At 38.4% G+C, this 16,773-nt stretch overlaps 1 protein-coding gene across 1 annotated transcript; it reads left to right on the forward strand.

Moving 5' to 3' along the window:
• The first annotated feature begins 399 nt into the window (after positions 1-399).
• On the forward strand, positions 400-16,691 carry LOC135088132 (uncharacterized). The gene is made up of 16 exons (XM_063983013.1): positions 400-545; positions 984-1,531; positions 3,470-3,582; positions 3,955-4,125; positions 4,786-4,953; positions 5,365-5,627; positions 5,969-6,097; positions 6,997-7,169; positions 8,643-8,727; positions 10,480-10,802; positions 12,259-12,371; positions 13,128-13,313; positions 13,949-14,116; positions 14,547-14,806; positions 15,119-15,250; positions 15,893-16,691. The coding sequence occupies exons 1-16, from the start codon at positions 496-498 to the stop codon at positions 16,257-16,259; spliced, it is 3,249 nt and encodes a 1,082-aa protein (XP_063839083.1). The 5' UTR covers positions 400-495; the 3' UTR covers positions 16,260-16,691.
• Positions 16,692-16,773: the final 82 nt, after the last annotated feature.

Genomic DNA, 16,773 nt, shown 5'->3' on the forward strand with positions numbered 1-16,773 from the left:
TATAATGACATAAATAAATATCGAAATGAAAATGAGCTCATTTTCAGAGGTACGAGTAGGTACATAATGAAAAAAGTTATAGGCAGAAACAGAAATATATTGCCCTTTCCTCGGTCCATCAAAGTCATAGTACTTAGTTACTTAACTACAAATCGTCAGATAATATTTAAAGAAAAACATGAAATAAAAGAAAAAAAACATGAAATAAAAGAAAAAAAAATTTTGCTCTTTGGGAGCCTTCACTTGTCTAGGGGTGATTGTTAAGAAAGTAAATCAAATATTCATTATGAGAGCCAACAAATTGCACGTGTCTTTCAATCGTGGTTCACACGAAGCGACGTCAGAGACTGGAGACGATTGCCTGGGATCACAGTTCAGCCGATAACTTGATTCATACTAAACTTGCACTATGTCGGCTCAGTGGCGCGCGCTCAATCATATAATTAACAGTGCTACATATTTACCAAACGAGTCAAGGTCTTCACATCGCTTGAGATGGCCAGTTACGTGACATGTTACTGTGTATTTTTGTGTCTTTTAGGAAGGTGAGTTCGTCTTCGTATCTTTTCTCAACAACCGACAACAATAAATTAAATTGTTTTAAACATCTAAAACCAGGATAAATTAAAACAATATATTTTAGTTTTATTTCCCTAGAAAAAGACTAAAAAAGTTGGTTTTGCTACCATATCAAAAGGTCTTTTTGCGTTAAAGCTTCATATCACTACACTACCTAAGTAATCAGGTTTAATTAAATTTAATTTTCCTTAGCAAAGTAGCTAGCAAGTATGTACCTAATGTACCACCCACTTAAAGATAGATAGAACACACTTTATTGTACAAAACATAAGACAAGAAAAAAAAGAAATACATAAAAGAGACGGTATCATTAGGCGGTCTTATCGCTATATTTATAACAGTGTATATTTTTCAACTCGCTTTATTTTAATCAACTTTACTTATCTAATTGTGTTGCGTTTCAGTACCTTTGGGCGGATTGCTTTTACAAACTTGAACATATCAATTGAAATTACTAGAAGTGATCAGACTGGCCAGCCCAAATCTGTAATTTCGATAAATTCTACCGAAGGAGCCCGCCTTATACAAGATATTGAAAATGAAATAGATTTGGAAGTGAATTTAAATCCAAATCCTACTCCTCGTAATACCGAAACCTCTTCTGAAGCCGACGTAAAGGATAATGGGCCTTCTACCCCTAAACTCAATGAAGATAACGGAACAGCTTTGATATTGACACCGTACATTGAAGAAGGTCGCATTGTTGATGGGCGTAAGGCGGCCGAAGTGGACCCTGGAGTGTTTCTCGGAGTCAAGAGCTACTCGGGATTTCTCACGGTCAACAAGACGTACGATTCGAACACATTTTTTTGGTACTTCCCTGTACCAGATAAGCCTGTGAACGAAACGCCATGGATCGTGTGGCTGCAGGGAGGGCCGGGTGTGTCGAGCTTGACAGGCCTTTTTAGTGAAATCGGACCATTCACAATCAAAGATCAAAGATATCTGAAACGCAAGTATTTTATTAAACTTTCTAGAACAAGCTACTCATATATATTTCCTTGCAATGCTTTGCAAATTTCCATCTTTGTGTTAGACAAAAAAAATCCGTTATTAATAAAATATGATAGGAATTTACTGACATTTTACTTGACGTCTGTTTATACACAGGTCTACATAACTCAAATACCTTAATACTTTTCTGTTCCTTTATTTTAGATTAAAAGTGAATAACGTAAATGCGCCTATTACCGCCAGTTTAAGCTCACTTCGGATAAACGTTAGAAAATTAGATATAAGACGTGGTGATAGAAAAGACACTTTAATTTATTTATAACAATGATGAAGTAATCTTTGAATTCAAGTAGTAAAAATGAGTATTCAATCACACAATAATTAATAAATAGCAATTTAATCTGAAAAAGCAGTTGTTTCTATTACCGACCTATAGACGAGGTGTGTTTCTATTAACGTTTTTTCTGTTTCTATTACCGACCGCTAAGAATATTGCTCTTCAATTGGGTATATTCCAAGAGGCACGGGTTCGATTCCCGCTCAGAGGCTCGGGAACCACTTGATTTTTTGACGTTAAATTTGTTTTGTTTTTAGTTTTAGTTAAATTTGTTTTTTTTTTCAAGTCAATTTTTTTTTATAATTAAAAGAGAAAAGGCACGCTTCTCGAAAATAAATAAATAAATCAAGCAAAAATAGAAGAATAATAAATTCCTCTATTATACTTGATTACGCGGTACCCGGTGTTCTAGTGAGTAGTGGGGGTCATTATTTAAACTATATTTGAGTTTTAATAAAATTAAATTAATATTCATTTAATATTTCATTTTTATATTTAATTTGACTATAATTTTCAATTAGTTTTTATTTTAATTGTGTGTAATTGTGTATTTTAATTTAAACTATGGACAATGGACACTGTCTGTATAATTATTTTAAATATTTTTTTTATTATTCTAAAGATCTTAAAAAGTTACATAGTAGTTGTGATAACGCATGATTGGTTTGGTGTCATGACATAAATGTTAGTTATATACAAAATACAGGCTTATAAGTCTTCGCAGGTGGCGTTACAGTTATGAGGCGGTTATAGAATTAAGTATGAACATTACTTTATTCTATTAGCGACCGTAAAAAAAAACAGTAAGCAGCTAAAATATCTACATTAATGAAGACATGATCAGTGAAGTATCATTTTTATTAGGTTTTATTTTATATCAAATAGGTACTAATTAGAATTTAACAGGTTTTTATCAAATCTATTGTCATACATTATTAGAGATATTCTTTAATGTTCATTGCAGTTTTATGCCAAACCTATGACAATTAACGTATGGCGTTAATTGATTTAATTATGTGAAATAATCTTATGAATCGATCAAGACAACAAAATGGAGGCTAAATGCGTAGTTAAAGATACAAATACTAAAATAAAAAACTTTATCAAAATTCTAACAACGCCATGGGTCGTTATTAGGAACCAAATTATGAAAAGTGTTTCTATTACCGCCCTTATTTAAAATTGTATTTAAGCCACAAAAATACAGCGAGAGGGCTATATTGAGGGTTTATTAAGGAAACTAAAGTACGAATTAATATTGTTATGCAAAAACATGTTGGTATACTCATTTTAAATGTGTTAAAATCGCTAATTAATAACAAGGTGCACCTTAAGTAGCTGGGAGCGCGTCAGTATGAAAAGTGCGTCCGTTGCGGGCGCGTCCCATTTAATGTCAAATAACTCCGTTTACTGGTTATTTACGAACACAAACTTTAATCGTTTTGATAGTCAATAAACATATCTAGATATTTTTTAGGTAACGTGTTTTCTGGAACCTGTTATTATGTATTTTATGAAAGAAAGAAAAATAGGGCGGTAATAGAATACAAATTTTGGGGGGTCGTTAATAGGCGCACTTACGTTATTTATCTGTTAAAGGTAACCCTCATACGTGGCTTCGGAACCACTCGTTGGTGTTCATCGACAACCCGGTCGGGACCGGCTACAGCTTCACGCAACATAAGGATGGCTTTGCCAAAGATATGGAAACGGTAAAAATTAACTTTGTTTCCACAAACTCTTTAACTAAACCACAACCAAAAAAGCACTTTACTTTAGCACGTCAATAGCCGAACCGCTGTATAGCTCCATCATTTGAAATATATCTTTAGGTCATCAAATCGTACAATTTGAGCACCTTTTGAGATTTTTTTGTGCCAGATAAACTCGTGAGATCTTACGTTTAATTAATTAAGATTAGTGTGAGATAGTTTAGCTCACAGACTTCACCTAGAAAGAATGGCTGGAGTGACGAAATTGCGAAGGACCTCCCGAGCTCCGTCTATAATTTGCGCGGAACATACCGGAGTGGAGTAACTTTTATTTTTGAAGGTCATCCTAGTTAGTTTAACTTCATTTTGCAGTACTCAAAGCACCTGTACAACGCGTTGCGGCAGTTCCTGGAACTGTTCCCGGAGCAGCGAGCAGCGCCGCTCGTCATCGCGGGCGAGTCGTACGCCGGCAAGTACGTGCCGGCGCTGGCGATGGAGGTCCACCGGCACAAGAACTTCCCCGGAGGAGACATCAATCTCAGGGTGAGTTATTATGGATTAGGTCACGAGTTTGTAATGCAAGACCAACAGCTCAGCCCGAGTTAGTCTCTACTGGATTAGTCTAATAGGTTTTAACAAACATCATAAATACTATTAAGTATCTACTTTTCATGGTGTCAGAATATTCGCGTTACTCTTATAATACTCGTAATACTTCAATACTACGTGATCTTACTTTTTATAAACTACATCAAAATCCATGCATTGGTATCTCCTCGTCTCTTGCGCTGCGGGATGTGCAGCCCTTCCGCCCTTGCGTAACGAGGCTCAGGCACCCACGCTTGCTTCCGCAGCTTCGGCTTTTTGGATCGCCGTCGGCGCCTCGGCGACCAGCCTCAGCCGCTCCAGCTCACCCGGGCGCCTGAGCCTCGTTACAGCGGACGAGGGCTGCCCTCCCTCCGCGCCTCCGGCTTTTAAATTACACTCTAGGGGTAGGGCAGACAAGACTACGTGGAGTCGGTTATGCAGCGATTCGTTTCTGTCACGTTATTTTCCAATATTCCGACATAGGACCGATAATAAACTTTTATTCCTCGCTCGGCATAACTTTTCCGAACATATCTTGGAAATGTAATATTATATGACAGAGCAATGTTGGAACGGATTCACGGATTAAAAATCAATCAATATTTAACTTTTCAGGGTCTGATGCTTGGCAACGCGTACATGGAGCCCAGCATGCTCGCGGAGATCACCAGGCCCTACTACAACTTCGGGCTCTTGGACAAGGAGCAGATACAGGAGGCACAGCCGCTGATCGACGCTTTCCGCCAGGACATAGAGGCAGGCAGAAGTATTGCAGCGAAACAGGTCAATCATGTGATATTTTACACCACTCCATTGAAAGAAGAAAGAAAGAAAAAGTATTTATTCAGTATCATTACATTACACATAAATTATTATACGAAAAGGTAGCTACTCATCATGATGAGAACGACACTGACGACACCATGGTGTCGTAGCACTCGTAGCATCTCAGTCGGTAAATAATGCCACGACTCGTAGTCTTCTTGACATTAGGCATTTAGCTATTGGTAGACTGGCAATACTACGTGTAGTATTCTCCGTGGGGTATGACTTAGAATATTTAAAGGCAGTAAGCATCAGCATCTTAGTACCTTTCGATGAATGAAAATAATTTCTCCCTATTGTTGTTCACATCATACATAATACTTAATTATAATTATGCACTACGATGTATCAAAATTGTATTGTTTACAGAAGTGGATGGCTATAGCCTCCATGTTAATAGAGATGTCAAGTCTGCCTCATGCATACAACTTTCTTCAAGACACGCCGCTTTTTGCTGGCGATTATTCGGAGTTTTTATTGAAGTCCGTGATAAAAAGGGCGCTTCACGTGGGAGATATTGATTTCTCATTAATAAATGTGACTGCGAACATGGCTCTAGCACCGGAATTCCTGTCGAATACCAGACCGATGCTCGAGACGCTTCTCAATCACTACGACGTTATGGCGTATTGGTAAGTTTCATTTCTGAAATAAATGTTTATGTTTAAAAATAAATTTAAATTAACTAAAATTATATTCGGTTACATTATACTTATTACATACTATCCATTATTAACATCAGGTGCGATTGTGGTCAAATAACTGCCTTGTTATGCATAATAAAAAATTACAAACTTTTTAAAGGCTCTAGCTAGACATTAACGGGTGGAAACATCTATCACGAAGGAGTATCACATTCCCTCAGGGGGAAAAAGAAATTAAAGTACATACTTTTCCCTACTTTGATACTTTTACCAATTGAATTTCTCTTTTCCCCTTCAATTAATGAAAATAACGTTTCCCTGTCCTACAGTGGTCAGCTGGATCAGATGCTGTCATGCGCAGTGGCAGGGGAGCACTACCGCAAATGGCGATGGGACCGCAGGGCCGAGTTCCTTAACGCAACCCGGTATCCACTGCGTTTCAAAGGGAAGCTGGCTGGGTATGTCCTTAGAATATTCTGTGGCAGGGGAGCACTAGCGCAAATGGCGATGGGACCGCAGGGCCGAGTTCCATAACGCGACCCGGCATCCACTGCGTTTCAAAGGGAAGCTGGCTGGGTATGTCCTTAGAATATTCTGTGGCAGGGGAGAACTACCGCAAATGGCGATGGGACCGCAGGGCCGAGTTCCATAACGCGACCCGGCATCCACTGCGTTTCAAAGGGAAGCTGGCTGGGTATGTCCTTAGAATATTCTGTGGCAGGGGAGCACTAGCGCAAATGGCGATGGGATCGCAGGGCCGAGTTCCATAACGCGACCCGGCATCCACTGCGTTTCAAAGGGAAGCTGGCTGGGTATGTCCTTAGAATATTCTGTGGCAGGGGAGAACTACCGCAAATGGCGATGGGACCGCAGGGCCGAGTTCCATAACGCGACCCGGCATCCACTGCGTTTCAAAGGGAAGCTGGCTGGGTATGTCTTTAGAAAATTCTGACTAGTTATGTAGAGAACGAATAATCTACTGTGCCTAGTATTTGAATTGCACTTGCTCCATCATACAGGACGTGATTTTTCTTCCGTCGTTAAAGTAGGTACGTACGTGAATAAAGCAGGTTCTCACTGCTGTAACTTCTTTGTATCCAGGCTCTAAAGCTTGATTGTCAAAAAACCCAACCAGTAAAGATCAAGACGTTATGAAATTATTATGAAAAAGAAATACTATTGGACGTTTAACGAAATTAATGGGGAGATCATAGGAGGCGTTCGAAATTAGGATTGACAGATGTATAAAAAACCCTCGATGTAAGCCACGGATAGTAAGCAACAGCACTGTGGAGACATACCGCAGCTGGTAGTTAGGTATTTGCCCGAATGATTCTTTAGTTCACAAAAATTGCAGGTATTACAAAAGCGGCGGCCGCTTCACCGAGGTGGTGGTTCGCGGCGCGGGACACATGGCGGCGAAGGATGCGCCCGCGCCGATGCAGTGGCTCGCGACGCAGTGGACGCACGCCCGGCCCCTGCCGCGCTCTAGCCGCGTGAGCGCTATAGCTTGGCAGGAGTACGTCGACAGTATTACGACCATGTTCTCGAACGAAACTCACGCCTTCTACCTATAGGCTGTTATAAATAATAATAATAACTTGATTATCCCACAATAAAACATAATTAAATTTTACATAATGTACACATAATGTTAAAAGGGCGCCCGCTCAGTTTTAAATTTGACACCTTGTAACATGTCCCGACACTGATTTCCAGTAGGATGCCCTATCGCTATAGAACATCCCCTCCGGCGAAGCCGATGTTAAAGAAGAATAAACAAAAGAGATGTGCGAGGAAGATGAGCGGTGAAGATGCGTAGTAAAGTTGTGAAACCGTGTCATAAGCAGCGCATTGGTTGGAGATTTTTGATTGGAGAGGGATACAAAACATGATGAGATGCATGTTTTGTATCCCTCTCCAATTAAAAATCTCTAACCCATATATGCCCAAAACTATTTAAATCTCAGATTTTAATGTAATTTGGCATATTTACAGTTTCTTTTATTGGCACCGCAAGAGAACTTGTACCATTTGATCGTTTTCATGCCTCTGGGCATATATGGGCTAAGCCTTTTTCAGTAGAGGTATATCGAGGCTTTTAATACTCGCATCAAATAAATACTTTCTTTCTTTCTTTCGAGTAGAGCTAAGTTTGCTATAGGTGGTTAGGTGATTTATGGGTTTTCTGCAAACACATATTTAACATCGTTTAATAATATCAGAGTAAATTAATATGGTCCCGCAAATTCGGCCATAGCAAAGTAGTGGTCTCTACATATTGCGGTTGCAATTTTCATACACTGCTGCTCGTCGCTCAAAGCGATCGCTCGTTTCAATGGGTCGATAGTGCATGTTTACCTGAGATTTTTTTTCCGTATCACTATACGAGTATAATATGTAATACAATACAAAACAAATAACTATAATAAAATATAATTTGTCGAACTACTCGTACCTTTATTTTTACCCTTCATTTCATGCATTTGAAAAACCATAATACTAAGGTAAAGTAGATGTAGAGTCAGATTTTAACTTTCACGTTCCATTTCAACTAAAATAGAGAAACACGGGTCTCATATAAATAATGTCGCGATGATATCCGTGTTCCTATTTTTGTAGAGTGATTTTTGAGAGCTGAAATTGCTTGAGCTTTTAAATACGCATGCACTGGCTGCTGACGTAAGCACTGACTCATACATAGGTACCTATATTACTTCGTCCCACTTGTTTGTTCGGTGCCGCGGTGTTTTCATTCATTCGGCAGCAAGTCACCAAACGACTCGCGTAGATAATTATCTCATCATCGAATAGTTTTGATAAACAGCTGGTATTCAATGATTATTACCGCTATTGATCATAATAAATTGGCTACGAATGTGCAGTTCGAGTTTTAGTCGCGTTAGTGTATTTATAGAACGACATTTGGTTTATCAGAAATCTCGCGTCCTGCTCGCGCAGCGTGTGTTATTGTGCTGTCTCTCTCACGACTATACTCTCTCTGAGAGAGTCGTCCATCAGTAGTCAGTGGTGTGTTTACATTGTTGTGCATAATGAGGCAGGCTGTTGCAGCAGTAATACTTTTTGGGTAAGTGAAATACAAATTTTAATAGCATGAAAATACAATCAGTCATTAAGCATTAATTAATGGTTTTAGTGGTTTCGATACATAGATCAAACCATTAATTATTCTGATAGATTACAAGGTTACACTAGTATAATTAAAAACTACTAAAATTGTCTAGAATTATGAAAAATAGTGTAATCAAAAAAGTATAATGAAACCTACTAAAAATCTAGTAAAGAAATTTTTATGATAGAGCGCCAAACATTAATATTTTATTATTTATTTAATCCTTAAGCCATAAAAATGGTACACATAAAGCTCTCCCAACTAACACTTAAGTTTTAAGTGTAAATTGAGTCTTAAATACACGTGGTAATTTTCCTTTAGTAAGTATAAGTACATAGCTTGCAAAACTTGTAACAGGACAGTTTTATCACTGTTTTCCTTAAAATAATAGCCTAGTAGCCAGGGGAAATACCGAAGTAGGTACAGTTCGCGAGGCCTCGGCTTAGCTTTCCATTTGAGTGAGTTCACATGAAAGATAAAAAAAAAAGTATGAGAAATATTTTCGGACCTCCAATGATAGGAATTGAAAAGTTATGTAAGAAAATGCGCTACCGAAAGATATTATGTAGGTACCACTTTTTGGCAATCGGTCTGAGGCGCAAGTCCGAATTTTTCCATTCGAACATTTTTTGCGATTTTTTAAGTTGTTTTACTGACTCTACTTTTGGTGATCACTCACACAAATGCAAAGCTCAGCTTATGCCTGGATTCTAATTAGTACTTACGCATATTAATACGACTCCTCCCCCTCTAAAAACTAAACTGTTGGCTTGAAAATCTGGAAAAATTCATAATAATAATGCTTTTTATGAACTTTCAATTAAAACTATAACGGAGAAGATAGGTTAGTTAGTTTGAGTAATAATCGTTTAACTCATGTATTATATTTCTTAACTAATAAAAGATCCTTAGATTAAAATATGAAAAGTGACTTTAGATGAAGTAATTGCTTGATTCTGAAATATATATATTATGGTAATGACGGACAACTACGGAACCCTACATTGCGCGTGGCACGACACGCACTTGGCCAATTTTTTTTTACTAAAGCAAACGCCCCTATTTTGATCGTTCGATCATTTGTAAATTCGATATTCTGAATGTTCGATATTTTGATCATTCGATATTTTGATCGTTCGATGAAAAGTGTTCGATATTTTGATTTTCGATCATTTGTAATTCGATATGGTGTAGGTAACCCCCATGAGACGCCTCTTTGGAAATGAAAAGGATTACGCCGTATCCAAATGTTTGTTACTCTTTTGCTCACCCTGTACCTACTTAATTAAGTTGAAATATTGCACTTATATCAAAAACATGAGACATTGATATTTTTGTTATTACTTGTTATCATTGGGTACGTTACTCGCCCAGTTGACCCGTTCGTATTGAGATCCACTGATTTATTAATTTATTACCTTACTTGTCATGATTTATCTAGGTACGTATCTTCTGGCCGTGTTTCTGGGGTAAAATAATTGAACCTAAATAAATAATAGCGTAATGTTAATTAGGATGGTGTATCTAAGTTTTGAGTGGTTTTTGGAATTAAAAGGAGACGATGGGACGTACGGGCCATAGGAATTAGCTAAACATTGTGAAATCTTATTTGAGTAATAATAAACACGATTGTGATGACAGATTAACTAACGTTCTTAGGTACTAACTAGGACAACAACGCTAAACAAGTATTAAATTCTGTTTCAGGTCTATGACAATTGCGTTAATTCTACCAAATACACCGCCCCTGATCCTCACCCCTTACATCCTGCAGAACCAAAGCGACTTAGCGAGGAACTTGTCAAAAGTAAATCCAGAACTCTTTCTGAATGTGTCGAGTTACTCCGGTTTTCTTACGGTTGACAAAAAATACGACTCCAACCTGTTCTTCTGGTACTTCCCTGTACCTGACAAACCCCTGAACGCAACTCCATGGATCGTCTGGCTGCAGGGCGGGCCAGGAGTCACGAGCCTGGCCGGCCTCTTCGTAGAAATGGGTCCGTTTATGTACGAAAATGATGGATTGAAATGTAAGTTTGTATTTTCATGTTTAATGCTTTAAGTAAGTAGCAAAGTGAATAACGCCCGTATTCACAAACATTGCTATAAGGTCTCACAGTGCGCGTGGACGCACAGGATGACACACGAACAGAGCTCTATTCAACGCTGTGCATTCGATTTGCTGCTTCACTTAAGCAAGCATCGTTTGTGAATACGGGCGTATTTGTTCTTTGAGTATTGATTAGATAGGGGTTTCGTGAAAGTCGGTTACATGAAATTTAGCACATCAGTCGTACACCAATAGCATATTGGATTACACATTTTTATTGCAAAATAAGATGCTACAGGGTTTATTTAGTTTGATAAGCAGTCGTCTCTACCTAATGAGTTGACAACCACCCGGCCTGATGGTTTCCATACCAGATGGCAACAACAGTTGCGGTCGCAAGTTTGGGGCAAACGTTTTTAGAATGACTACTTATGAGCGTTTTAGTCACAGACGTTTATCTATTGAAATGTTACGTATCTTATCTGTTAGCTCTATCTCTCTTAGTTCCGGGATAATCTATACGAGTAAGGTTTACATAATTTATTTATTAAAATGTTCATTATTATTTTGAAAATGTTACAACATGTAACAACCAGGCAACATGGAAAGCATTGGGGAAGGCCTATGTTCAGCAGGGAACGTTCTATGGCTGAGGTGATGATGATGATGATGATGATGATGAAAATGCCTTTTCTTTATCTGTTAATACAGGTACTTTAACTTATACTTTACACCTAAAATAGGCTCGTAGGAGAACATAAGACACAAGTCTATTTTTTCAGATAAGGACAACGTTTTCTTAAATAAATGGCTACTATAAATAAATGAATGTACCTACTAAAAACTATACGCAGGTAAAAATTCCCTTTCCAAAAATTGGCGACAACATTAAAATATTACATTATAGGTAGCACCTCAATCCAGTTTTAACCCCTGAATATAACCCCAATATTTTACGGTACAGACGATGACACAGCTATAATATAAACACTGTGGCATCTTTTCTCAGCTGTAATAAGTGCTATTCTGTAACAAAAACGTATTATTGTTACCTGTTAATGTACTTAACTTGCTGTCGGCTCTAAAGTGTAACTACAACATCAATAGCAGCAGCAAGGTACTTCGGATATGTCTTGTGGGACTTCATAATATGACAATTTAAAAAAATATTTTAAAATTTCATGAACCCGATGGGAAAAGAAGAACAATATTTTGGGAATAAGCCCAAAATGGCTGCCTGCCAAGCGTGGGGATTATGGCAAAACCCTCCACTTTAGTGGAGGAGGCTCTCACATTCCAGCAGTGAACTGTAAAGGGCTGTTGATGATGATGATGATGAAACCCAAAATTTTATTAAATTCGGAATTGATTCCCATTTACCTCCATATTGTGTATTTGCCGATTGGACTGGTTAATATTGAGTTTTTATGGTGCAGTGCGCAAGTCAGCGTGGACCCAGGAGTACTCCATGCTGTTCATCGACAACCCGGTGGGTGCCGGCTACAGCTTCACCAACGGCTTCGATGGCTTAGTTCAAAACATGGACGAAGTAATTATTTTATTTTACTAATTTAATCTATATTATAAAAGCGAAAGGTCACTGATTGACTGACTCACACATCACGAAATCTCAGAAACTACAAGTGCTAGGAGTCTCAAATTGTGCATTTGGGTTCCTTTTAGAACTTAGGTGCTCACTAAGGATCCACGCGTACGAAGTCGCGGGTGGCCGCTAGTTTAAAATATGTACAACGAAGCGCAGGAGCGGCGGGCGTTGTGGAAATCCTTGGGGGAAGCCTTTGTCCAGCAGTGGACGTCATTCGGCTGAAACGAACGAAAAAGAACTTGCCATTAGCCATTTGGTTCCGACGGAGTAGAATAGGACCACTGCTACTCTTTCCGTTTCCTATTTTCTGGCCAGCATGAGGTACAGACCGAATCAATCTCCCTACATGTTTATTAAATTTAAGGGTCGTGTCTCTTGCAGTGGAGACTAAGTAACGATGGTCATGATGATGAACTAACAAAGTCAAGTGCTGATGTCCCAAAACGTATTTGAGTAATATAAGTAGAAGAAAAATCATCAACTGTGTCGAATAAAACACTAGGACATTAGTTTATCATTAGCCACGCGATGATGATGATGTTTTTGATATAGCACGATTGATTGAACGCGCTAACAATTTTAAGCGCAACAGTAAGCACTTTAATAAGATCTTTTGTGTAGGTGTCCATTATGCAAAAATCTTTGAATCTTTCATTGCAAATTGACACCTAGGCTTATCAGTTGGTTTCCCTGTTCCAGTGCTCGAACCACCTGTACAGAGCCCTGCAGCAGTTCCTGTTATTGTTCCCCGAGCTCCGTTCCGCGCCGCTGTACGTGGCGGGCGAGTCCTACGCCGGCCATTACGTGCCTGCGCTCGCGCACAGAATATTACACCCGCCAGCCCTGCCTGATCTACCACTACGGGATACGACTATTAACTTGCAGGTAAATATTCTAGGAAAGCGCTGGATGCAGGCTGGTAGCAACCGGGCAATGTGGAAAATCATTGGGGAGGCCTATGTTCAGTAGTGGACGTCCTGAGACTGAAATGATGAAATATTCTAGTAATAAAACCTTTGTTTTGTCACCTTTCATCCGCTTTGCACTGGAGTGAAGTTGAAACTTAATTTTGAAGTCAAAGTCTCCCCCGGATCTTCACTGGTTTGAGTTTTTATTGGCGGTCAAGCTGTAGATCCTGGCTACACAGGAGTTGTAGCGGTGGGGAACGAGAGGTGGGAATAGTCCCGTGTAAACCTTTTAATTTTCCCTGAAAAGGTTCTTTTGACTTTTGGTGTTACGAGGTACGTTAATTGATGTGTTGTATGAAAATTGTTTACTACCTAGGTAGAAACAGGTACCTTACGAAGAAAATGAATCAGACGCTATTGAATTTAATATTTGTGAAAACGTCAAAAAAGTGTTTCTTTATAACGAAATTATTAGGTAGTTCTTTTCTGAGCTTTGGAATAAACTCTACATTTTGCGAGTACATAATATGGTGCATGCAAATGCTATTCCTCGTAAAACGGGCATTGGATTTTCTTAGCTTTAAAACTTTATATACCTATCTTTTATTTCAGGGCGTAATGATGGGCAATCCTATAATAGATCGTAGAGACGAAGTGAACCTGACCTCGGTATATTACCAGTGGGGCCTCATTGACCCTCAAGGAGTCTTGGCTGTGAAGCCGCTTCAGGAAAAGTACGCAAAGGCCATACAAGATGGCGATTACATTAAGGCTACCGAGGTATTAAAATACATTAGTAATGTCACATTTAAGATGAACACAAACAAATGGAGTAGAGAAAGCATATATTAAAAAAAAAAAAATATCATCTTCCTTTAAGTTAATCCAGACAATTACTAGTTTCTCTTAGCACACTTATTCACTTACACACAAAATCACACTCACACTATCACACACACACATTTTTGTTTTGTTTTTCTATTTAAATTATTTTTAAAAATTAAAAGATAAAATTAAATCTAAACACTAAATTTTAGTATTATGTTTTTTTTTGAGGAGGAGCCTGACTCTCGTTACACAGGTTAACCTTATGCGAGAGCGGCATATATCTTGTAATTGTAAAGTGTTTATTTAATAAAAGTATTTTCATTTTCCTTTTCTTGGTTTGCCGTTTAAGTCCAATACATACAATGTTCGCTTTCCTTTATAGACCCGCAATACATTATTGGATAAGATTGAAATTGGAACTGGCCAGAAACAGTCGTACAACGTTCTGAAGGACTACATCGACGTGTTAAACTTCCAAGTGTTCGTGACGTCACCTCCTGTCAGGGCAGCCCTGCATGTGGGGAACGCCAATTTTGATTTTCGCCACGGGTCCGCGAATACGATGCTTCGGCAAGATTTTCTAGTCAGTCTCACAGCAAAAGTAGAAAAGCTACTGGAGCATTACAGGATATTGATTTATTGGTGAGCTTTTTCAATTTATTAAAGGAGACTTAAAATCATAGAATATCAGGCTATTTCTAAAATCCTTTAATGATTTATCTCGTTGTTAATGCCTTCAGCAGTCTAAGTAGGTACCTAGCTTGTTATAACATCACTTGCCTCTCTAACTGACGTAACTGACATTTTGCAAAATTTTCAGGCGATTAGACAGATCGATTCGTCTCGGGAAATTGATAAAGATGGTGTAGATAACTCAGTTTCGAAAAAATGTCAGATACGTCAGTTAGCGAGGCAAGCGACGATAATTGTGCGAATCTTTCTCCTCATTTGCAGCGGTCAGTTAGATCTGACAGCGCCGTGCGTGATGAACGCAGAAGCCCGCAGGCAGCACTGGCGCTGGAGTGGCCGCCAGGCTTTCTTGAACGCGCCGCGGACACCTTGGTCTCATAACGGAACCGTCGCAGGGTATGTAACAAGCAATTCTATAACAATAATGCATAGCCCTCGATACACTAGATTGAACAACGCAATGTTCATCATGGCCTTCTTCTTTTTAACACGCTTTTATTAAGTCGTCGTGTATGTAACTATGTAATGGAATCTAAGAATCTGAATTACACGCACTTCTAATTCTTGTATCATCATGAAACTTGACAATTATATGTAGATTAGATGAAAGTACAATATTATGGTACCATCGAGCTGGTTTGATGATGCGACTGGAAGGTGGCCATAGAAACTCCTAAACGAAACAGCGGAATCGCATCGAGTTTCGGTTCATTGGATTTGTCTTTTCAAGCACTCTAGTGCTAGATGATGTCCAGGGTCCTGACGATTAAGTCGGGAGGTGTCCATAGGAACTCCTAAACGAATTGGCCTTTTAGTGCAGTAATTAAAAGCGTGTTTATAGTTTTTAAACAAATAAATTGATAGTTTATAAACTATAAATTTATTTGTTCTTCTGATAGTTGCCAGATCGCCCGCTTGCTAGGTGTTATCATTACTCAATGTTACCTACCAATGGACACAGGAACTTCTAAGGAACTAGAAATAGACTTTTTTATAGGATTTCAGAAGTTGTACAGAATTATTAATTTATTTTTCCAGATACGTGAAAAGTGGCGGGAATTTCACCGAAGTACTTGTACGTGGTGCCGGGCACTTGGTGCCGATGGACAAACCTTTCGAGACCCTGGAGCTGATCTCTTCTTTCGTCGAAGGTCGGCAGTTACCATTAATACCTGTTTTAAACTATATACAACTCGACACCCCTCCACTCGAAGAAGATACGATTTACAATAAGGTTTATAACAGTAAAGGGTTAGTCGCTAGTATCGTTCTCAATGTCTTCTTCGTGGTAATTATTGCACTTGGTGTAGTGTACGTCATCAGGTGGCGGAGACGTCACAATAATTACTTAAACGCAATGATCGATAACTCGAGTCTCAGCGATGGAATCCTCACTATGGAATGAGCATAATGATGTGGCACGCGTGTCCATCAATTAGTTCAAAGTAAAGTGTTAGCGACACGAGAGGCAAAGATATTGAAATGTGAAAAGGTAACAAAGTAAATCAAGAATAATGAAACATATAATGAATAATTTCCTGCGTTTGATTTCTAATTATTAATAGTTCGGTAAAATAATACAGTTCCGACTAATAATAAATAAGACATCGTTATTACTTGTGTTTTTGTATAAATGAAGATTTTAAACTTATGTAAGCGTTGTGAGTTTTTAAAGAAACATGCGCGTCAGTTAAACTAGTCAATTTCTTAATACATAATTAGGTACGTACTTTTCCTATCAAAGCAGTAACCAAATTGAATCAAATAAAGAGACCTCTACTAACCAGTTTTTGATTGACAAGGGTGTAAGGATTAAACGTGCCTAGCACATATACCATACCTGCATTTTATTCGGTTATGCTAAGCCTTACAAAGGCTCTACATTCTATGAAATAAAAAACTAAACTATGTGATTAAAT

The sequence above is a fragment of the Ostrinia nubilalis genome, chromosome 3, assembly GCF_963855985.1.
Source record: "Ostrinia nubilalis chromosome 3, ilOstNubi1.1, whole genome shotgun sequence".
Taxonomy (NCBI): Eukaryota; Metazoa; Arthropoda; class Insecta; order Lepidoptera; family Crambidae; genus Ostrinia; species Ostrinia nubilalis.

Coding starts and splice junctions, on each gene's coding strand:
- LOC135088132 (XM_063983013.1), top strand. CDS start 496: ATGGCCAGTTACGTGACATGTTACTGTGTATTTTTGTGTCTTTTAGGA. Junction 4,954..5,364: donor GAAGTATTGCAGCGAAACAG/GTCAATCATGTG, acceptor TATTGTTTACAG/AAGTGGATGGCTATAGCCTC. Junction 14,117..14,546: donor ATTACATTAAGGCTACCGAG/GTATTAAAATAC, acceptor TTTCCTTTATAG/ACCCGCAATACATTATTGGA.